General features: G+C 43.9%; 6 protein-coding genes across 6 annotated transcripts; 3 read left to right on the plus strand and 3 right to left on the minus strand.

The window, feature by feature from the left end:
• Nucleotides 1-24: 24 nt before the first annotated feature.
• On the plus strand, nucleotides 25-1,689 carry FA14DRAFT_123723 (uncharacterized protein; the record flags this gene model as incomplete). Its single annotated transcript, XM_025496597.1, has 1 exon — nucleotides 25-1,689. One exon carries the CDS (start codon nucleotides 25-27, stop codon nucleotides 1,687-1,689), a length of 1,665 nt encoding a protein of 554 aa, XP_025354532.1.
• Nucleotides 1,690-1,787: 98 nt separating this feature from the next.
• FA14DRAFT_191306 (uncharacterized protein) lies at nucleotides 1,788-10,223 on the minus strand (the record flags this gene model as incomplete). Its single annotated transcript, XM_025501854.1, has 8 exons — nucleotides 1,788-5,659; nucleotides 6,138-6,568; nucleotides 6,627-6,880; nucleotides 7,438-7,915; nucleotides 7,988-8,217; nucleotides 8,761-8,923; nucleotides 9,249-9,935; nucleotides 10,003-10,223. 8 exons carry the CDS (start codon nucleotides 10,221-10,223, stop codon nucleotides 1,788-1,790), a joined length of 6,336 nt encoding a protein of 2,111 aa, XP_025354533.1.
• A 279-nt stretch (nucleotides 10,224-10,502) lies between these two features.
• FA14DRAFT_161693 (uncharacterized protein) lies at nucleotides 10,503-13,922 on the minus strand. The gene has a single exon (XM_025499240.1). It carries the CDS (start codon nucleotides 13,788-13,790, stop codon nucleotides 10,605-10,607), a length of 3,186 nt encoding a protein of 1,061 aa, XP_025354534.1. The 5' UTR covers nucleotides 13,791-13,922; the 3' UTR covers nucleotides 10,503-10,604.
• Nucleotides 13,923-14,134: 212 nt separating this feature from the next.
• FA14DRAFT_161694 (uncharacterized protein) lies at nucleotides 14,135-15,838 on the plus strand. The gene has a single exon (XM_025499241.1). It carries the CDS (start codon nucleotides 14,158-14,160, stop codon nucleotides 15,739-15,741), a length of 1,584 nt encoding a protein of 527 aa, XP_025354535.1. The 5' UTR covers nucleotides 14,135-14,157; the 3' UTR covers nucleotides 15,742-15,838.
• On the minus strand, nucleotides 15,813-19,145 carry FA14DRAFT_70422 (cation efflux protein). Its single transcript, XM_025502733.1, has 2 exons — nucleotides 19,143-19,145; nucleotides 15,813-19,077 (listed from the first exon to the last, which is right to left on the minus strand). The coding sequence occupies exon 2, from the start codon at nucleotides 18,765-18,767 to the stop codon at nucleotides 15,885-15,887; it is 2,883 nt and encodes a 960-aa protein (XP_025354536.1). The 5' UTR covers nucleotides 18,768-19,077; nucleotides 19,143-19,145; the 3' UTR covers nucleotides 15,813-15,884.
• Nucleotides 19,146-19,458: 313 nt separating this feature from the next.
• On the plus strand, nucleotides 19,459-22,623 carry FA14DRAFT_180862 (uncharacterized protein; the record flags this gene model as incomplete). The annotated part of the gene is made up of 1 exon (XM_025501045.1): nucleotides 19,459-22,623. The coding sequence occupies one exon, from the start codon at nucleotides 19,459-19,461 to the stop codon at nucleotides 22,621-22,623; it is 3,165 nt and encodes a 1,054-aa protein (XP_025354537.1).
• Nucleotides 22,624-22,640: the final 17 nt, after the last annotated feature.

A 22,640-nucleotide genomic window follows, 5' to 3' on the forward strand; every position in this document is an offset into this window, starting at 1 on the left:
AGAGGTGTTGCTCCAATTGGCTTGATGGCAGGAAAGGAGGCACATTTTTACAACGTTATACCTTCTTCTCGGCGAACATTATTCGGATTTTCGTTTGGTGGTGATAAAAAGAAGTCGCAAAAAGCAGGAGGTGTTTCTGGTTCAGGTCAAGTTGTCCTTTTGGAACAGGATAATCTCTTTCATCCGCTAAGCAAGTCGCCTATACCATCCATGCGTGCACGTGGAGAAAGAATAAAGTCTATGGCTCCTTGTCCAGTCACTCTAAATCGTGATGGGGTAAGGAAGTTGGTTCAATTTGAATGTCCAGATTGCGGTTGGCCAACACATTACAGCGAAAAAGAGTGGAGCGAAGATACAGAGCATGCGAAGTACGTTCCAAGGTTACGTGAAGCAAACGAGGATGAGCATGATTTACGAAGTGGAAGGGAAATGACTGAATTCAAACTACCGGGTCATCAAGGTTTCGAAGAAGTGATCAACTTTTCATCATGGGATATCTTCTTCTACACACGTAATCACGACTCTATAGAAACTGAAAGATCAAGAAGGCATGTTTCCAAATTGCTCTCTTTCCCCTGCACAGTTGCCGGTGTTTTACACGAGAATAGTCCTTACACGAAGCGAAATGGAAGGCTGACACACGAAGGACTTCGAAGTTTGGTAGCATTACGTCAAACTCTTCACCCTGTTTTGGGATCCAGACCAAGTCTTGATGTGACGCGAATCTTTATCGTTGGTGCTCGAGCAGAATCTACATTACCACCACTCGTTTGGGATCAACTACGGCATATGTTCCCCGGTGTGCCTCTTCATATCTTTTTCATTGGTCCAGAAGTTACACTTCCACGTGAAACTGGAAGAGCAGTGGCAGGCGCACAGGCTCCATCAACCAATTCGCAGGAGAATAATAACATCAGTGTCGCATCCATGCATCGTGGAAAACAAAAGAGTTCGAACTACGGAGTTCCTAGCAAAACTGTCGTTGTCTCAGAAGGATTAACACTGACATCGATTCAATGCAATTACGAAGATGTACATGCACAATTGGAACCTTTTGATCCTTACACAGATATGTTCTTCTGTTTCAGCCCGGGTTTTGGTTTCCCAAGTATGGTAGGACAAGAAGAGGTAAACAGAGCAAGATGGGAAGCTCGTGATGAAAAGGAACGCATGGCAGCAGCAAGAGATACATACTTTGCACGAGGAGCTCCAACCGAAGGAGCAGAACAACAGCGATTGAACCCAGTAGGTGGTGATGTTCCAGCTGCGGAGCCACCTCCGCCACCACCAGCAGAATCTGATCAGCCAACATCTGCTGAAATGCCACATGGACGCTACACTAGCTTAACCACTGCTCCAATCGTGCAAGCACAACGTGAATGGGCAAGAGCGTTGGGTCAAATGCTCAGCACGAAATGTGCTCTTATCTCAACAGGTTTCAGTCCTGCTGATGTTGAAAGAGATATCTTGGCTTTCGAAAGCGTTGAAGGTATTCAAGGTGAATTTGAATGGCTCATCAATCCGGGTGAAAATGTGTTTGCAAGTCAACAATGGGCAGTTGCTGATTTTGATCCTCGTGTAGCGGTAAAAGCAAATTGGGGAATATGGGCAGTTCGTGGAAAACGTTATGATATCGAAGGACCAAGTCTATGGAGCGGTGGTTGGAGAGGTAGCGAAGAAGAATCATAATAAAGCATGCATTTTCCATCATCACCTCTTTGGCATTGTATGTATATATGAAAATTAAAATAATGTACAAAGGCAATCTGTGCGAGAAATATAGATCGTTACATGCTACGTTTCATGCTCCAAATTTCTAGCTTCTTCAGACTACCCTTTAGATTCTTTCCTGCACGGAAACAGTTCTCCTCTAGCCATGTTTCCATTCTATCGCGAATGCTTGCAAGTTGAGCGGCAGAGTCATCTTGATGCGCTGAATTCAAGCAAAGTTGGAATAAAGATGTCCAAATTTCTGTTTGCCAATAACGTCTCAAAGGCTTATCGATTCCGTATTGGTTTTCTCCTTGATCAACAGTTTCGATGTATTTTCCAAATAAGAGACAATATGCAATACTTGCAATTCCGAAATAATCAATTTCGTGTCTCCAAGGTTCTCCTTTATGAATTTGTGGCATATCATGCTGTTCTGGCGTCCAATTTGCCAAAAATTGTTGATCTGGAGAAAATTGACGTAAATCAATCGCTCTGCCAAAATCGATCAAAGTGATTCCTTTACTTGACCATCCATTTTCACCTGTTCGTTTGTAAGAGTGTGTCCATGAATCTTCACTTTCATTCAAACGTAAAAGACAATTATCGATCTTCAAATCGCCGTGTAAAAGGTCAACAGCATGTAACGCCTCCACGCATTTGATCACCTCGATGATGAAGAACATTACCAAGACTTCGTCAATTCCAACAGAAGCACTAGAGCCATTCGAGCCGCCAATCGCACCGCCTGCTGCCATTGCACTACTTGATGCAACGCCTGCTTTCACGGCACTGTTTACGATCTCCAGCAATGTTCCTTTTTCGGCATACTCAAGCATCAAAAAGCTTTCATCTTGGAAGCAGAAGAACTTGCGTGCACAAATGATGGAGTTCAACCTTTTTTCATCCAAAAGACGAGCGCGAAGTTGACCAAGAATATAGAATTCCCATCTGTTTGGCGGTGATTCAACTTTGATAGCAATCAATTTAGGTTCATTTTCGTCATATTCATCTTCATCAAGATAATCATCATCCAAAGCAGCAAAGCTTGCATCGCCATTGATTCCGCCTACCAAACGTTGACGACCTGTGATGCCTGCTTGATCTTCGGCCAAGAAAACAGCACCATAGCCACCTTCTCCTAACTTTTGACGAACAGTGAATGTGTTCTTTGCAACGTGCATCACCCAATCAGCTGAACCGTCTTTTGTGTTGATCAAAGGGGATGTATGGCTTGAAGATCTTCGCTTAGTGAGATGAGCAGCTCTCTTTTGAAGGCTTGTTAGTTGATTGGCAGTATCGTTGGGTAAATTGATAAAGTCATCCGAAGATTCCAGAGACAATGGCAATCTTTCAATGATAGCATCGATGATCTCTGTCTCAAATGGACACAATGGTCCATTATTGTCGTTAGGGATTTCAGGATGACTTACCACATGCCCTTCAGGCAACTGAGTCTCAATTGGCTCTTCATCATATTGAGGTATGTGAAGCGAAGTCTGAGCTTCCTCTTGTTCATGCGAACGATTGCCATAATGCGATTCATCTGCATTTTCGTAATGTTCATACGAACCCTGTTCACGGGAAGCAAATGGAGTCCAAGCTTCACTTCTCCGGCCGTTTGATGTGGATGTACGAGAAGTTCTAGTGCTTTGCGTATAGCGGGTATATTCAGTCGCTTCCGTGATTGGTGATAATGGTGCCAATTCACGCATCGGTCTGTTAAGGTAATCCACTTCATCTTCTTGTACATCCGCATTGGCTTTTTCCTTTGCATTGTCGTCCTCTTGTACGGAGTCTTCGTCATCCTCCTCAATAAATACTTCATTTGTGATCCGTTGAGATTTCTGAGGTGGAGCCTGCTCAGCATGTGCTTCAGATTGCGCAATGGCTGCCAATGGTTTACGATCGCCTCCAAACACTTTTCGAGCGGGTGTAGCCAGAATGGCTTTTGATTGCCCATTTGGTAAACCACTGTTTGAAGTTGTGTCTAGCATTGGCACTTCTTCCAGCAGTGTACGCTTTTGTGGAGCAACAGAAAACGATTTGGGTGCAGGAGTTGGAGTGAATGGGTCCACCTCGTTTTCCTTCATTTGGACCATGTTTGGCTTTATTACTGAGCTTTGTGCAATCTGACCGCCATCCTCTTCTTCCTCTGATTCGCTCTGTTCATCTTCAGAACTTTCATCTTCATCGCTATCGACCATTCCGTTATTGAACATTTGTAGAACCTCATCTTGAGCAGCTCTGGTAAATGCTGTGACTGTTGGATCTCGCTTCATAGGTTGCTTTCTCTGAGGTGGCTTTATCTCGGGCAACCATTGACCTTGCAAAGCATCTAGGAATGCCCAGGGGTCATCAGTGTCGTCCGAATGATGCAATTTCATCCTCTTTGCACTCAATTCTTCCAGACATATTTCACCGCTCTTATGCTTCCTTGATGTGCGTTTTACCGCTTGATCAATGTCGATACCGGGATAGAGTTCAGCAAGAGAAACAGCATATCTTTCTTGTTTTGAGCTGGATGATGATTTTGATGACGATGGTTTTGTCGAAGATGATGCAACAACTTTCTTCTTGGCCTTCTCTTCGCTCTTGTGGCTTGACTTGACCTTTTCTTCCCGAGTCGACTGCGCTTGAGCTGGTTTCACTTGCGGCTTGAGATCAACGGCCTCATAATTGGCAAAAGGATTCTTTCTCAACCGATCACTTTCGCTCGGCTCGCGGTTTTTGGAGAACACGTCACCACCTTTCACTTTACCAGGCGTCTTGCCTTCTTCATCTTCATCATCGCTATCCCGATAAATTGCAATCGCAGGTCTTTTTGGCGTTGCTCCTCGTTCACGTTGTGGAAGCACTTCACCTTTCCATGCTTTAGCTTCTGATCCTGCTTTTTCTTGCTTTCTACTCGTTGCTGTACCCATGTCCGTCCAACCAGCCGTTCCTTCAGCACCTCCTTTTGAACGTTTAGCAAAGACATCTTCTCCATCAGCATCTTTGAAAACGGATGGTTTACGTGAATTATTGTTACTTGAAAGTGCGGATGATTTTGATGGGAGACTAGCATCTCCTCCCATCCCTCTAACCGAATTTGCGCTCATGCTGATTGATCCTGATTTTGTACCCAGCATAGACCGCTGTGCTTTGTTCATAGCAGAGCGTAGAGCATCTTTGTATGCCATACGCTCATCTTCTCCACGACCTTCTTTTGATAAGATGCGACTCTGATATTCTGCATACCTTCTCTTTAGACGATCTATAGGTTGTGCAGATCGATGTATTCCCATCCTATATGTTTCGTCGGATTTCTCAAAGCTTTCCTGACCTTCGTAGACCAAAGCTAGCTCTTCATATAAGCTTGCTAGACTTGTCCCTATCTCATTTGCGAGTAGATAATTGTAAACATCACTTGGACAATCAACATTTCTTGCGTATAAGATCCACATGCGTAAATAGCGAACATCATTGCGATATTGAGTAGATGCTTTGAACAGACGTGTACACCGTTCCAAGATGACCAAAAGATCTGATTCTGATGATTGACCGCTAGGATAGTTGTCGATGATCCACTTCACATACTTTTGCCAAGCATCGATCGGATCATCGCTATCTGCATTTTCTTCACTTTCTACCAAGTCCTCAAATTGTTTCCTCTGCGTTCGTAATTCTGCTTGTCTCTGTGAAAGTGCGGTATTGAGTGCATGTGCTGATCTACCTTGAACAAGAGGTTGAACGTTTTCCTTATGTGCTTCAATTGCCGCAAAATTGATCACTGGCGTATGTGATAATTGTTCACCACCACCTGGCGTACGTAGCGGTGTTTTCGATGGTGTTTTTAGTGGCGTTTGCATTGAGCGACCTCCTCCTCCAAAGACGCTATTACTGCTGCTACTACTACTCCTTGCATTGCCAAGGGGTGTTTGTGGTGGCAATGACATGTCTTGTGATGCTTGATGGATGGATGATGGAAAAGACAAGAGTATGTATGTGACAGAGTGTTGCTCTTTAAACCTAATGAAGGTATACAAACGCGGAGGATGAATCAGGCGCGTTTTAGCACGTGGACTTTTCATCAAAACAACACACACGCACGCGTATTTAGACTGAACGCGTATGAATCATGGCTTACTCCTCCCTCCTACCAAAACAAAGTCACAAGTGAAATTGACAATCTTGCCATCATAACTTTCCATGTGGTATCATAAGGTAATATAACGTTCATAGGGTGAGAGGAAAGATATCATAACGTTCATAGAGTGAAGAAAGATATCATAATTGCAGTAGCTATCAGAACTGTGTCTGGCTGCGGGATAAAGTGAAAGAAGAGAGATTAGGAGGAGTACAAGTAAAGAGAGCAAAAATGAAAGAGAGGAAATCGTTGCAATAAAGTAGTTTTGATCAGGTTGTTTGCTTCTTTGATTTCTTACCCTTCTGCTTTCCAGCACCAGGATTAATGGGCTTGAGATGTTTATGCTGTTTACGAATTCTACGTAAAGCTGTACGTCTATCCCAGCCTAATTTGTTAATCAGTTTCCTGGTATGATTGACAATCGGTTTATTGATATTTCCACCTTTTGCACGTTCCCAACAAGCACATTTGATTGAAGGTGCTAATTCGTATTCTGGATCAATATTGGTACTTGCATCCATGTATGGGAATGCAACCACACGAGCTTTGGTGTTTGTACGGTGATGGATTGCAGCAGAATGATTGCTCATCTTCCAGCATTCGTGTAACCATTTGTATTCGTATTCAACTGCAGCTTGGAATGCCAATTCTGTTGCTTGTAAAGGATCAGTCTTGTTGACTTCTTGCATATGTTTAATGAAAGTCAAATTGAAAGTCCAAAAAGCCGTACTAAAGAATAAACAAAGCTCAATGACACAATTCCTCATGAAATATGTAATGCACTCACCCTAAGTCTTTGATCGGTGGGAAATTTTCTGGAGGTCCATCAATTCGTGGCCATTGGAAAGTAACATTTGGTGAGTTCTTTGAAGGTGCAGGGAGGCCATTTTTATCAAGATCACGCTTGTATGCTAAATCCGAAAGATCTTCGAGTTGGAATGAATCTCGTGGTAATGCAATACCATTGATTGATTGTTGAGCATTGATCAAAGCAACAAATATGGCCGCAAAGACGAAAAAGATGGAATTGTTCATCGCCATCTTGAATGATCAAGAGGTGAAAGAAGGAGGAGACGAGGGTATAGAGTTTCGTAGGAAGTAAGGATCAGAAAGAGGTGTTTTATACCTTGAGAAAGAAGAGGCACAGAGCATTGTACTGTGTGTGTTGCTCTCTATCTTCAATCCTGTTATGATACTACTATGCTTCCGCTTTCACTTAATTTCGCTCAATTTTGACCGTAATGAACCATGACGAGGGCGGAGGCGCTTTAAGCGGCCACCGTGATTCATTACGCAAACAAAAACATTCCGACAAAGAATACTTTACCGAATGAGCGGCCGCTCCGTATCACGAGTGGAAGAAAAGATATGCTTGGCAAAGCCGCATTTTAATCGCATATTCTGTCAATCACAGACAATCAACTCGCAAAAATCAAAATAAAGGGTGGAAAAATCATAAATTTAGGGAAATGACGAAAAATTTAAGGAAGGAAAAACGTTTAAATCATGAAAAAGATGAATACAGAAATAATAGAGAGGAACAAGCTTTGATAGGGATTTGCAGTGAGGAGCAAATTGGACGAATCCGGAGTACCAACCTTTGAGGAAGAAGAAGTACCTTGTGGTGGGTTGATGACAGTTGGGGAAGTAGAATTAGCACTCGCTTGAACGACCGGAGCAAAATCTTTCTTTTGCTCATTGATAAAGTTCAATGCATACGCTTTATCCCATTTGAGAGAATTGATCAACTCTTGCGTATGATTCTTGACAGCAACATTAATATCTCCATCTTTTGCACGTTCCCAACAAGCGAGCATCATAGGCGTTGCTAATTGATAAATTGGATCGATACCCAAAGCAGGATCATCTGTAGGGAAAACGACAACACGAGCTAAGGTATTTGTGCGACTTTCTGCTTTGGCAGATGCGTTGCTCAACTTCCAACATTCGTGAAGCCATGTATATTCATATTCTACCATGCCACTAAATAGCAGTTCTGCTGCTTTCATGGGATCGGTCAAATTGAGACTTTCCATACTTTTGAGGAACGTTGTATTGAAGGTCCAATAGCCGACACTTTTGGATCGATAAGACTGGGTAAGCAAATACTCGCACTAAATAACGAGAGCATCTTACAGTCATACTCACTCTAAAAGCTTGAGATCTGGAAAATTTTGTGGAGGACCATCAACACGAGGCCATTGAAATGTCGCTTGTTCAGCTCGCTTGATCTGCAAATCATTATCATCATCCAAACTTCGAAGAGGTAAGGAAATTCCACTGACTGAAACTTGAGCTTGAGCCAAAGCCATAAACAAGGCTGCAAAGATGACAAAGATGGTATGACGCATTATGCCTTGCGAAAGATGTTGGTAGAGCTGCGACGTCGGGGTTGAGTGATAAATGAAAAGCCTTCTTTAGACCTTGACTTGCATTTTATAAAAGGCTCAACATTCGAATAAATATTGAGGCAAACAACAAGCGCTTGCCGCCATTGCCAATAAGATTATCGCCGCTAGTAATCCTATTCCAAGCATTTAGATGTATTTACGACGTTGCTTGGCGTCACCAAAGGACAGCGTGAATGAAAAGAATCCTTCTATGCCTAGATTATAATAACATTGCCGGCTATCTTATGTCACTTTGATGCTGGCTGTCTCTTCCAAAATCCATCTCACAGTTTAGGAAATGACATCATAATAAAGGTGACAGTGGAAACACGTATTGAAGAAGCGGAGAATGTTCTTTACTTGACATTTTACATTATTTTATTTTTGTATATTTTGGGATGCCCGTTTTATGTAATGTATAAACGAACTGAATGTACTGCTTTTCCAGCACTTTCAAAGCGGATGTTTTGTCCCAATGAAGATTTTTCATCAATATTTCTATATGATTGACGACTGCTTTATTTTGATCACCGTCTTTGTCGCTTTCCAACAAACAGTAGCAATTGTAGTTGATAAGTGATAATTTGCATCGATATCAAAGTCTTTATCGTTGAGCGGAAGCATAACAACGCGGGCCAAAGTATTGGTACGATGTGCAGCAGCTATTGCAGAATCGTTTGCCAATTTCCAAAAGCTAGAATTCAGACAAGGCGAAGGTCATATGATTGGAGCTCGGCCCCGTCCGTCAATCAAGCTTTGTTTACCAATTGCCAAGTATTAGCAATTTCATACACATATTCAGGCTGAATACGGTACCGCTCCTGTACAACTTCTATTATCTGCACTTCCCATTTCTTACATCACATCGCGCAGAAGCGCAGTCTCACCTCAGCTTCCAGTCAGCTAATTGCTTTTCAAGTGAATGTCACAGGAAGCATGTAAATTAAGACGAGGGATCAGTCTAAATACAAAAATGAAATGAAAGTGATTTTATAAAGAAAGAAAGAGTCCATTTTTACCATTTGTTCTTTGGCATCGGCATGAATTTTGGCGGTGATTTTTGTTTAGGCATCGATCCAGGCTGGAATCCTGACCCTGTTCCGGGCGGCGACATTGATTTCGGCATAGATTGTTGCCATGGTGAAGACCAAGGTCCTGACATCAATTGTGTCTTTTTGTTCGATTTCGGCCATGTGTTGCTTTTTGACTTCGTCTTTGACTTTTTGTTTGACGTTGATGTAGTCTTTGGCTTTGTGTTCGGTTTCGAAGTCATTGATGGATTTGAAATTGGCTGATTCGTTGTTGGTTGAAGGTGTTCATGTATTCCTTGCATGTTTCTTTGAGCCGTTGCTTTATCCCAACCGAATAGATCCATAAGTGTCTTTGAATGATTAACAATCGATTTATTTATATTTGCACCTTTTGGACGTTCCATACATAAAAGTTTAATAGCAGGTGCTAATTTGTAAACTTTGTCCAAATTTGTATTCCTGTCTTGATGTGGAAATGCTAAAACTCTTGCTAATGTATTTTGATGTTGCATCATTACTGCACTTACATTACTCAGCTTGTAACATTCGTCACGCCACGAAAGCTCATATTCAACCGATGCTTGATAAGCAAGAATTTGAGCTTGTAAATGATCGGTCTTATTCACTTCTAAAAGACGTTGAATAAAAGTGAGATTGAATGTCCAATAGCCAATCCTATAAAAAAGCAGAGATCAAAGCGTCAACAGATACTGTTTTCTACATCACCTAAAGATGCACTCACTCAAACGCATCGTCTGATGGGAAATCTTGTGGTGGTCCGTCAATTCTTGGCCATTGGAACGGTTTGAAGATTGTTTGTTTGGGCTTTTGTCGTTTTTCAAATACTGTTGGAGAGGGAGCATTTCCCGAACTGCGTTTTAAGACATCATCAGAGTGGTCTTGAGCAAAAACAGAAAGAGACAAAGCAATAAAAGCAAAAGAGAGTAAGAGTAAGAATTGCATCTTGATCGGAATGGTGGAGGTAAGTCATGATGGTGAAAAACATTTCTTAGATTGACCGCTTATGATTCATCGAGACATGTATTCCATTGTGACCGAAAATAGCAATTCTGCCCGAATTCAAAGGCGGATAAAATTACATGAAAGAACATTCCAAGGGCGCAGCGCTGCGCCTTTGCGGAACACCGTAATGACAAGCAAATAGTCAAGATTGATGACCACAGGTGAAATTCGCGAAATTATTCGCCCTTCTTTCATACGGCGAAGCAATCAAGAATTCGTCGGGCAACCTCGCTCTCACGAAAAAAAGGTATTACAAATATAATGGTATACAATATGAACAGATTAAAAGAAGGTACAAAAAAGTTTGTTATAAAATGACTATCAGGTAGCCTTGAAATTCTCCAAAACTTTTGCTCTCTTCTTCTCTTCTTCGAGTGTTTTTTGCGCCCTTTGAAGTTGTTCTTCCAATCCTACAACTCTTTCTTTGGCCCCTTGCCTTTCACGTTTCACTCGTTCTTCCGCTGCCTTGCATCTGCTCTCCACTTCTTTGAATCTGGCAGCCCATTTGCCTTCTGCTTCGGCATATTTACTCTTTGCGTCCGTCAATCTTTCTTCTGCCATTTGAGATTGATTCAATGCCGCATTCAACCTTCTCTCTGCATTATTTGCTCTGGCAGTAAGAGCATTGATCTTGCTTGCATCGGCAGGCGAAGAGAGATTAGATCGGGTCTTCAAAGAAGCAATTTGAATCTGTAATTCCGCATTGGTAGATTTCATAGCGTCCATCTCGCTTTGTTTGGTGTTCAATCTTGCACTCCACTGCGATTGTCTGTCTGTAGCCTTTTTGATCGACGATTCAAATTGATCGATTCGACGGAATCTAGATTCTTGTTGTCGTTTCAAAGCTGAGAACTTCTCTACAAATCTTTCTTCGATCGCTTTGGATTTTTGTTCGAATTGCACCTGCAATTCTGAGACCTTACGCAATCTACTTATCATACTGTCATGGAAGACGGCAAAATTGGTGAACGGTTTTACGTCACCTTCACCTCGTTTGCGTGGCGTAGCGCTTCCCAAGATTTTCTCCATTCTTTGGTAAATGGTCAAAAGGAGGGTATTGCGTTCGATCAATTGAGTTTTCATACCGGCTTCCGCTTCCATCAAGCTGCGTTCACCCATATTTGCCTCACGTTCATACTCTTCCATCTTTGCGCGGTACTCGTCCACTTGACGTTCGGCTTCGGACATGTGCTTGTTTTGCGCTTCGATCCTCTCTTCCAAACCAAGTTTGGTTTGACTTTCGGCTGCAAGTTTGCTCGACATCTCCCGAATTTGATCATGAAGAACGTTGAGTTTTCCTTCCTTCTCTCGCAATGCATCGTCCTTTCGTTCGAACTCCTTGCGCGAACGCTCCAAGTCAGCTTCACATCGGCCAAGATCTCTCTTGAGTCTATCGATCTCTAGTTCTAGTGAGTATCGGTCACTAGAGTGAGTTTGACCTAATCGTACACTCTCGTTCTCCTTGTCACGCAGAGCATCTTGCAATTTATCAACATCACCCTTGCTGTTGGCCAGACTCTCTTGTAAGCTTTCGAGTTCTTTTTCGATACTAGCGATTGCGTCTTCCTTCTCATCGACGAGTCGAGTCCATTTGGTCTCTTCTGATTCCAATTTACGTTCCATCTCTTCCTCCAGCATCTCTCTCCGCTTCTCCTCTTCCTTCAAATCCTCGATAGCATCATCCAATTTAGCGTAGACTTTCTCGAGTTCAAGCTGAAGATCCTTCTTTTCCTGTTGCAATGAATCGACATCTCGTCCGAGTACCCGGGAATCTTCTGCTGCATTTTGATAGTCCTTTTCGATCGCATCCAATTGACTCTGGATTTCGACCTTGAGCTGTTCCGTCTGCCCAAGACGCTCTTTGTATGCGAGCTCCCTTCTCTCGCTTCTTTCTTGTAGCTCTTGAAGTTGGTCGGTAAGTGTTTGTGCTTCGGTCTCCAATGCCTGAACATCCTGTCTCAAGGCTTCATTGTCATCTTCAGAGTCCATCAACTTTTGTGAGATCTCTTGTAGCTCTCTATTAGCTTCCGCAACTTCTGCAACACGTAATTGCAGCTTCTCAGAAAGTTCTTTGATCTCTTCGTCAGCGTCTTCGAGATTTTCTTTCGTCTTTTGCAATTCCAAATCCAGGCCATCTGCTTCTTCGCCCAATTTGTCGATATCCTCATTTCGCTCTTCGATAGCATTGGCAGCTCGCTCAAGCTCCAGTTCAAGTTCCTGAAGTCGAACGTCATCATCCTCCCGCAATCGCTCTAATTCGTCAAGCTGTTGATCTTTCTTACTCAGGTCTAGTTTCGCCTCTGCAAGCTCATCTCGAAGTCTGTCAATTTGAGAAGTGAATTTATCCGATAGCACAGCCTCTGTCATTCTTGACCTTTCTTCACTGTCTTCCTGATCGGCTGCTAAATGCTCCAATCTTCTTTGTGCGACTTCTAGCTCTCTCGATCGGGAGTCTTCGGCCGCTTGAACCTGCTGAAGCTCTGACCGTAGATCCTCTAATTCTGTTTCTTGTTTAGAACGTACTCGCTGCAATTCGTCTATGCGCGCAGTAAGGCTATCATTCTCAGCTTCCATCCTTGCAAGCTCGGCATGAAGATCCTCTTTCTCAGTTCCCGTTGTCCCGCGAGACGCTTGTCCTTGCAAATCTTCGATCTGTACTTGTAGATCGTCCTTCTCACGTTGCAACGTATAAAGCTCCTCAGCATGATCATCACGTTGGTCATTAAGAAGTTGACGTAGTTGCACTACTTGTGTATTGTCTGCCATGCTTTTCTCGCCAATAGATGCATTGCGCGCTTCTTCAAGCTCCTCTTCTACCCGTAGACGTTCCTGACGTTCACTTTCTGCCAAAGCAAGAGCCTCTTCAAGCCGTTTCTCTAGATCTTGCCTCTTTGATACCTCTTCCTTAGGATCTAGATCACCCCATCTTTTGAGAATACGCCTACTTTCTTTGATTGAGCTGTCTTGCTCTTTCAATAAGCGCATATATTCGACATTGTTTCTCCTCTGTTTCGCCAATTCTTTTGAAATGGTGACAATTTTGATTCGTGCTTCATCAGAGCGCATTTGATGTCTCCAAAGATCGCATTCTATCCGTAATTCACTATTTTCGGATTCGAGCTTTTTGATTCGTGCCTCTGAATCTTTTAGTGAAATGCCTGCGGCTGATCTTCTCGAGATAGCAGAGCGGGCGCCGCCTGCACCTGAATCATTGACCGAAATATCTCCAGTCGTAGTGTCTGCACGAGAGATATCATGCTGAACACGTCGCAACTCTGCTTCGCTATCGTCCAAGCTATCAGATGCGTCAGCCATGCTTGGCTCATCGTCGGTAATACGAACACCATATCGCCTCTTGAAATCTTTCTTCTTCATAGTACTCGGTGGTTCTTTTTGCACACCGTTTCGCGAACTATCCGCCGCAAGATTCGAATTTTTTGTTGGCGTTCTTGCAACATCATTAGAATCGGATCGTGGATTTTCAGGCGTTGTGCTTCGAGAGCTCATTGTGTCGCAGCCAATAATGGCCGATGAGGCCTTGTGTGTTTTTGTATCTGTGATCTGCTTAATTGGAATGAGTTCGATCAAGATGCTGCAATGTAAAGCTGTATCATGACAGGCTATAATTGATCGTCATCGTCGTAATAAACACAAGAGTGTGTGTCACTTTTAGGCTTTGCATGCATTCAATAAACATTGCAATCAGCGCGTATCCCCCCCTTTAGTGTTACGCGCAAGACAAGCACTCAATCTCAAGGCGACATCACGTGTCTAACACTTTTCTAAACGGAATTCGGACTCAAAGGTATTTGGAAGCCCAGGATCCATACTTGCTTCTAACCATCATTGCAATCAGTATCAGGCTGTTGGGAAGATGGCGGATACCTCAATATTCGAGGTCACAAGACAGACGCACGAAGAGGTGGAAAGGTATACACAAGCAGCAGTGGATGTATTGGTATCATCAAGCACGTCCGATATAACAAAGGATTCGATACGAAAGCAACATCAAATCTCTTCCCTTTTGGATCGTATCGTATCACGAAATGCAACGCTGTATAATCTGTATGGAGATGCATCTGGTGACATGCAACAAGAACGACTAGTATTAAGCAATGCCAGTGCAGGACCTAGTAATACTAATGGCGCATCCGAAACCGATGACATGGAGGAATTCTACAATCGATTAAATAGGATACGAGACTACCACAAGAAGTATCCAAATGCAATGCCAGATGCATTCACTATAGACACAGAAAATGCAGAAGGTGCACAAGATACCGATATGGAAAGTGGTATAGACAACATTGATCGAATGTTCAGTGGAGAAGAGATGGGTGGACGTTTTATCGATCTATACATCCAACATGACGAATTCTTGAACTTGAAAGGCGTTCGACGGATCACCTATCTACAATATCTTGATTCCTTCGATAGACTGCGGGGAAGCTCAGGGCGTATACCTGTAGAGATAAAGCGATCCGAAGCTTATCGGACTTATCTGCAAAGCCTTCAAACATACCTCTTGAACTTTCTCAGGAAAAGTCGACCGCTGAGTGATGTTGATGCATTGGAATTGTCAATCTTGGCCGGCTTTGAACAAGATTGGTCTGAGGGAAGAGTGGAAGATTGGGAGAACCAAGGAGAAGATAGGACACCTGCTGAGACTCAGGCGAGATCTACAGATGGGATATGGTGCGAAGCATGCCAGCGAAGTTTTGCCAAACAAACCGTATTTGATGCGCATCTCAAAGGCCAAAAGCATATCAAAGCGACAGAGCGAATGGCTTCAGGTGGTAATGCAAAAGACAAGCAGGGCCCTTCCAACGAAGCTCAAGAACTAGAAAAACGAAAGCGGATCAGCAAAGCAAAAGCCATTGCACGGGATGAAACGATGGTGATCGCATTGGGACAAGAACTTCACTCCGTTCGAATTGAGACACGAGCCAATGTTGAACGAAAAGCTGCTTTGACTGAGCGCGAAAGGCAGGCAGAAGCAGAAGCTTTGGCTGCACAACCTTCTACTCAAGGTGCTGGAGAAGATACGCAAGCAGAAGATGATGAAGATGAAAACGAAAAGATCTATAATCCACTCAAATTACCTCTGGGATGGGATGGCAGACCGATCCCTTTCTGGCTGTATAAGCTGCATGGACTGGGTGTCGAGTTCAAATGTGAAATTTGCTCGGATTACGTATACCAAGGAAGGAAGAATTTTGAAAGACACTTTAGCGAAAGTAGACATGCATTCGGCATGCGTGCACTTGGCCTGCCAAATACAAAGCACTTCTATGAGATCACACGAATTCAAGATGCCTTAGCACTTGCTGATAAGCTGAAAAAGCAAGGCAAGATTGTCGCTGATGAACAAGGTGATGCCGAAGAGGTTGAAGATGAACACGGAAACACATATTCACGCAAAACCTATGAGCTCTTGAAAAGGCAAGGACTCATTTGAGAGAGATGTCTATCATACATTCATGTATTTGTACCTTTACCAAATTTATACCTGTATTCGTAATCAACAATCACACAGCACATAGCTCTAATGAATGAATTGATAATACAATGCGTTAGATAAGAAATATCTCGAAATACGACTTAATGGTGGTGATGATGGTCGTGATGATCATGTCCATGCTTATGATCATGGGAATGGTGGTGATGATCGTCAGCTTTTTTTGTTCGATTGGCAGTTGCACAATTGACGATGACATTGCTTCTTTCACATTGCACCAGAACAAAGTCCAATCCAAAAATTCGCTTTTTCAGCATAGCTTCAACTTGACACATCAGTTCTTCTGGTGATATCGCAGGCGTTGTTGGAATATTGTTCTGCGCCAAAGGACTTTCATGAGTGCCATTCAAAGCTGATAAGGAATTGGACGGAGTGATTAGTTGAGGTGCTGCACCACTTATGTCTCCTGCAGGTAAAGCTGAAGTGGGACTATTCTCCCCCGAATGACTGGATAGTGAGGTCAACGAAGTATCCTTCGAGATGTTGTGGTTGAACGTTAAGGATGTTCCGTTGGATGACGTTGAAACCGTTGATCCTGGCGTTGAGTCAGTACTGGTAGCAATCATTTGCATCTGAACACGAATCGTTCCAACGACTGATTCGGCATCTTTTGGCCAAAAGTGTGCGGCAGAGAAAGAGGCTAAGCCCTTCAATGTGTGTAAATCTTGCAATGCATCTTCTACCTCTTGCTCTCGTTCTGAGCCAAGATCCAAGCACAATATCCGACCAGCATCAATCACCAGCGGGATGACACTTCCCACGATAAGAATTGCGATCATCAACGATGCAATCGGATCGAATCCTGTCCAGCCGAAGTACTGAATCAACAATGTGCTGATAATCACACCTACACTTCCCAATGTATCCGCCATCACGTGAAGATAAATACCGAGCATATTGTGCGAATGATGATGATGATCGTGCCCGCCGTGTCCGTGGTCATGACCATGCCCATGGTCGTGTCCGTGTCCATGCGAATGTCCGTGATGATGATGACCGCCCATTGCAAACATTCCGAAAAGGTTGACGGCAAGACCACCCGAGCTTACAATGAGCAATTGACGAGTGTTGTGCATCTCTGGGGGATGAATGATTCGATCTACACCTTCAAAGACGATGAATGTACTGATCAGTAATAGGAAGATTCCATTTGCAAAGCCGCTCAATGTTTCTATACGACCATATCCGTACGTAAACACCCGATCATTCTTCCAATTTTGCATCACGCTTGCTAGCAGACCCATACCGATGGCCAAGCAGTCAAAGAACATATGGATCGCATCGCTGATCAACCCCAGACTATTTGTCCAAACCCCCCAAATAAGCTGAACTACCATGAACAGCAAATTCAAAACAAGAAACTGAAAGATCTTCCGGGAATCTTCTTTAGCCCAAATTGTGGCTACCGTATCTTGCGCCGCACTCGCAAAGATCTTTAAATTTCTCATTGCATCATCGATTGATGGCTCGGATGATTTCCGTTTATGCGTCCTTGCAGTACCGTCAAAGTTGGCCGACACTGTTCGATCACCCGTAGAAGAAGTATTGTCTTGCTCTTCATTGGCATACAAAGGTGAGGTCTTCAAGATAGATCGTATTCCGATAGCAGCAATCAGAGCAACCAAAGTTTCGATCCATTTCCACCCGAAACCGAAACCCAGCTTTCCAACTATCATAGCTGCACCTACAGCTAGAGGCCAGCCTTGCGTAACTCTAGCAGTCGTACTTGCGTGAGGTTCTAATGCAGCACCAACCAGTGGTTCTAAAATCAGGAAACCAATTGCCAGCAAAAGGTACGCTGCAGAATGACCGGAAGACGAAGCACTAGCGTCCCCAAAAGATGGGATGAGGGAATTGAGTGGTGGTAATGTTGAAAAGCCCACTAGAGAGCCAAAAGATGACAAGAAGAAGACTGGAATGGCGATTGCAATGCATGCAAGGACTTGTGCTCGTCTCCTTCCTCCTGTTTGCGTACTAGCATCCCTCGTCGCACGTTCACGCTCCATAGTCAATATAGCATATGCGAGTAGCAACAAATGTCCAAATAGTAAGCCAGAAGGAGAGTAAGACCTTGCTTCCAATTCGGCGCGAAGACTGTTCTCTCGTAATTTGGACGGACTTGCTAGATGCATAGGTCTGGTATGACGTAGGGATGGGGGTAGTGGATTGTCCGCATCATCGTAAGGAAAAGATGCTTCTGAAACGGGAGCACTCGCTGAAGGTGGGAAGACGACTTGCAGCACGAATGAGCACACCAAAGCACCAACGACGAAGTAACCACCATGGGATCGTATCTTGAATGATCTGACCAGATCAGCCATCCAAATCTCGCAAAATTGTGTAAAGATGATTACTGTAGTTGCACCTAGCCTTTCTAGTGCCATCAGCCATATAAGTGTGCTTGTGAACATGATCGATCCTAAGACAAGTATCTTGCGTGGCATGACACTCATTTGCGGGTCCGAGCGACGTAGGGATGGTATCCATGTCCAAACTTGCAACCAGACCGTTTGTCCAACAGCTGCAAGAAAGAATATGACCGTTGCAATAGCCCATGGTGATGCGATCCTACTTGCTTGGATGAGTGATGAAAAGTTGGATCCTGATGCATTTGCTGAATTGTTGGCAGATTCATTAAATATATGCGTATGCTGGTGTGCTTTATGAAGTGCTTCTGAATGACCTGTCAAGAGCCACTGTCGTGCTAAGATGGCAGCGGAAGATAAGACAGTTTTATTCAGAAGCAGTGCTAAATGCAAATCTGTGGGAATGCCGGTTGATAAGGAAGGCAGTGTAGATGGCGTACTTGTATGTTTGGCTTTTGTGGGACGTTTGCTTACTCGATGATCGGATGAATCAAAATTACTGGCAGATGTTGGTCTTGCTGATTCAACATGAATATAATCCATCGGACTTACAGCCCCAGCGGCTGCTACATCTATTCTTCCCCCACCTTTGACACCCATGATGATAACCTATGACGCGGGTTCAGGCACAGCTGTTCACAGAGTGCAGCATGAATTGGCCGCGGTTGGTTGAAGAGTTGACGTCCTTTCTTGAGAGATATTCTTCGAGGGAATGGACTATAAATAAGTTCTGAAAAGGTTGTTGAAGAAGCCTTTATGCCAGCAATAAAGGAAATGATTGTGATATGAAGATCAAGTAATAAAGAAGCGCCTCCGCCTTTTCCTCTTCGGCAAGCCGTAATGATTGAAATGATAATTTAGTCTTAACAAACTTTGAAGATTCCGTGTCCCCCACTGTACTGCTGTGAGGCTTTAAATGCATGAATTCCTTAGCCTACTTTTTCAACTGGTGAGGTACTTTTCGCCAACACTTACGCGTATTCAGTTAAACCAAAAGACAGGAGGAGCTTAGCCTGTGTTATTTTTGTTCACCCTTGTCACTCTAGCCTGTTAGTGTTGGAAGAAGTGACGAGTATTGGCGCCCACGTAAATCCATAGCGCCTCGCTGTTATAGCTTAAATTCTCGTTCGTTGGAACAACAAGACATTTCCGCACGTGTGATGATGGTCTTTGCTTTTTTTCCTTTCTTCCGTTCAATCATCATCCCGTTGACCTTGATCTGTACATTACCCTATTCAGCTCATTAATAGGGTAGCATTCAATACAGGGACAGGAAAGCGTACACCACAACATGAAACGATCATACCCCTATACCGGACCACAAGGCGGTCAACAAGCGCCAATCAACAATGCCGGCGGTACTGGTATGGCAAGTCAAATAAGCTCAGCAACAGGTGCGGATTACAGTGGCTATGGCTACGGAGCGCCACAAGCTAATTCTAATGCTGGTACTTCTGCCAATGACGCTCAACAAGCAAGATGGCATCAACAATGGCAACAATATTATGCTCAACAAGCTGCAGCTTCATCAAATGTTGGAGGAAATCCACCTATGCAAGCCCAACCTCAATCCCAGATGGCCCCGCCGCCCCAGGTACAAGGATACGGATATAATGCTGGACAAGCTGCACCGCCTATGCAGCCTCAGCAACAATCGCCCGCAGCTTATTACGGTCAATATTCACCTCAACAAGGAAACGTCAATTCGACATCTTATGGTTGGAATCAGCCTGGATATGGGCAACCACAACCTCCAAATGCATACATGAATGCTGCTCCTCAACCCTCTGCACCTGTGCAAGCCGGATATTACGGTGTTGCTTCATCTCCACAGCCTGGCCCGGCAGCAAAACGGGCTCGAGTAGATAATGGACATGGTGGTATTCCATCTAGACCACCTCAAGGCAGATCGATGGGTCATGGTGCTCCACCTGCTCAAAGGGCACCTTCTGCCACTCATCATCCTATCCCTGGTCGTCCTGCCGTTCCGCCGCATGCAGGTGGACCTTCAAATATGGCAGGTCCAATGGCAGGTGGTCCGTCTCGATCGTTCAGCAATAATTCTGGACAGAAAGGAACACGCTCTCAGCAGTGGCAAGCTGCTAATCGATCTGGCGGAGGCAGGAATAGCGGTGGAAGTCACAGCAACAATTCATCATCGTCTGGCAGATTTAATGGACCTATGGGTGTAAATGCGGTCGGACCAGCAGCAGGTATGTCTAGACCTGGCTTCGGTCAAGGTCAAAGGAATCAACAAATGCGTAAATCTGGACCTGGATCATCGCGAAATCCATCAGGAGCACATGCACAACAACAATCCAATAAGCCAGATAGAAATCAGAACAATCGAGGCGGAAAAGGTCAAACAGCAACCAAAGGCCCAACTGCAGAGAAAGGTGCACAAGAGGATGCAATGGAAATGGACAAAGCTCCGCTCTTGCAAGGTAGGACAACGTATCCTGCCGAATCACCTGTCCCTATCACTGCTAAGCGTACATTTACCGATTTCAATATTCATTCGATCGAAATCGATCCTCTTCAATGGATATGGCAGCGTGAAGATGAAGTGGAAGAGGCGGAAGATGCTGTCGATGACGACAAAAACTCAAATGCAACAGATGCTCAAGAGCAGAAGAAATCAAAACGTTCTGGTCGTAGACGTAGCGATGTCAAAAGAGAGTTTTATCGACTTCGAATCGCCTTTCAGTCGAATGCGCCACCTGCTGGAGCGCCCACTGGGCCGAAAGCATTGACGAATGGCGGAAATGAAGTAAATACACAAACACCCGAAGAACACGACGATGGGAATACCGAAAACGATTTGACGAAAGATGTGAAAGTTGAAGGCAAAGAGGTGGCCGAAAACGGCAAGTCCGGTAAAGCTGATTGGACACCGTTCTCGCGTACACCTCCTCAACTTTCGTCCAATCGAATCACTTTATCATATGCTTCAGCAAAGCGTAGATTAACGATTGATTCAAATGTGATCAAATTGATCGAAATCAATCGAGCTCAAGGAACAGTCCGGATCGTAGTCGACATTACAACGTCAGAAGACTCAAATAAAACGAACGAAAACCAGCAAACGGATGGCGACAAACCGAAAGCGGAAGAATGGGTGATCGCAAAAGGTGTCTCGCTTGAAGCACGCAATGACGATCAAGGTCCGTACTTTCATGTCTCCCGACGGGAGCTGGAAGCATGCTGGCGAGACAGACGGGGCTCATCGGGAGAAGAAGAGGAAGGTAAGCAGGTGGATGAGACATTAGCGGATGAAGACAAAGAGAAAGCCGGCGATGAAGAAGAGTCATCAGTAAAAGCGGAAGAAAGCGCCAAGAAAGAAGAGGAGGGTGAGAAGGACGGAGCAAAGGAGAAGCCGAGTCAGTCAGTTCTGACTGATTTCGAAAGTCTTCCACCGCTCTTCCGTTTGTTAGGGTCACACGATGGCCCAAAAGATGAAGCAGATGAAGCGACAATTCAGAACATAAGAAGTGCTGGAGAAATGACAATTTTGGTCACTTTGAGCGATTCAACTGCCAAAGAGGCAAAATGGATTCGTACCGGTAACCTAAGCGAATGGCTTAGCATTTTGCCCGGAATGCAATCTTCCATTTCCACAGAACCGATGAGTTCATGGATCGGAAAGATGTACGTTGTTGATCCTGATCCACCTCCTACACTTACGGACGTGTACGATGAATGGGTTAAAAAGTCTTTTATTGCAACTGCATTGCAAAGAAGAAGCTTTTTGCAGGATTACAATTTGGATGCTGGCTCAGGATTGAACGAATTAATTGCGCGAATCGTAAACGTTCAACAATCTGATCGAAACCCAAACAGTATCAATACGCCAACAGAAAAAGAATTGGCAGAACCTTTGATGGAAGCTGTGAAAGAGACTCAGTTCGATTCGCATCATTCACATTCCAGTTTGCTCGTTTGGACTTTGACTCGGATGCTTTTGCAATCTTCTACTTTGCAACACGAAGAAGATGGAGGGGAGAATAAAGAAGTTGAAACGTTGAACAGGATTCGAGATTTGATTCTCAGTATTCCGATGCATATCCTTTTTCGTGCTTTGGATGGTCTTTGCAAGGAGGCAATTGACAAACAAAGATTGCAAAGTACACTTTCACGTCGAAACAAGCAACAACAACAACAACAACAAAATCAGAATTTGAATAGTCCTTCGTTATCTAAAGGAACACATGTTGGCGTTTCAACAAATGGTGATAATACTGCTAGTATTGAGCCATCAAGTCGATCTACTTCCGTTCAGCCAGTCGAAAACGGTTCAAAGGCTGTAGAAGCGGCAGCAGAACAAGAACCGATGCCTGCCGATGAGAGCACATCTGTTGTGAAAGAAGAAGTCTCTGTCTCGGACAATGCCATCGAAAAAGATGAAGCAACGATGGCAGCAGATACCACGACAGAGGCAGCATCTTCCGCGTCATAAGCTACTAGTGATGCTAT

The sequence above is a fragment of the Meira miltonrushii genome (assembly GCF_003144205.1).
Source record: "Meira miltonrushii strain MCA 3882 unplaced genomic scaffold FA14scaffold_3, whole genome shotgun sequence".
NCBI classification, from domain to species: domain Eukaryota; kingdom Fungi; phylum Basidiomycota; class Exobasidiomycetes; order Exobasidiales; family Brachybasidiaceae; genus Meira; species Meira miltonrushii.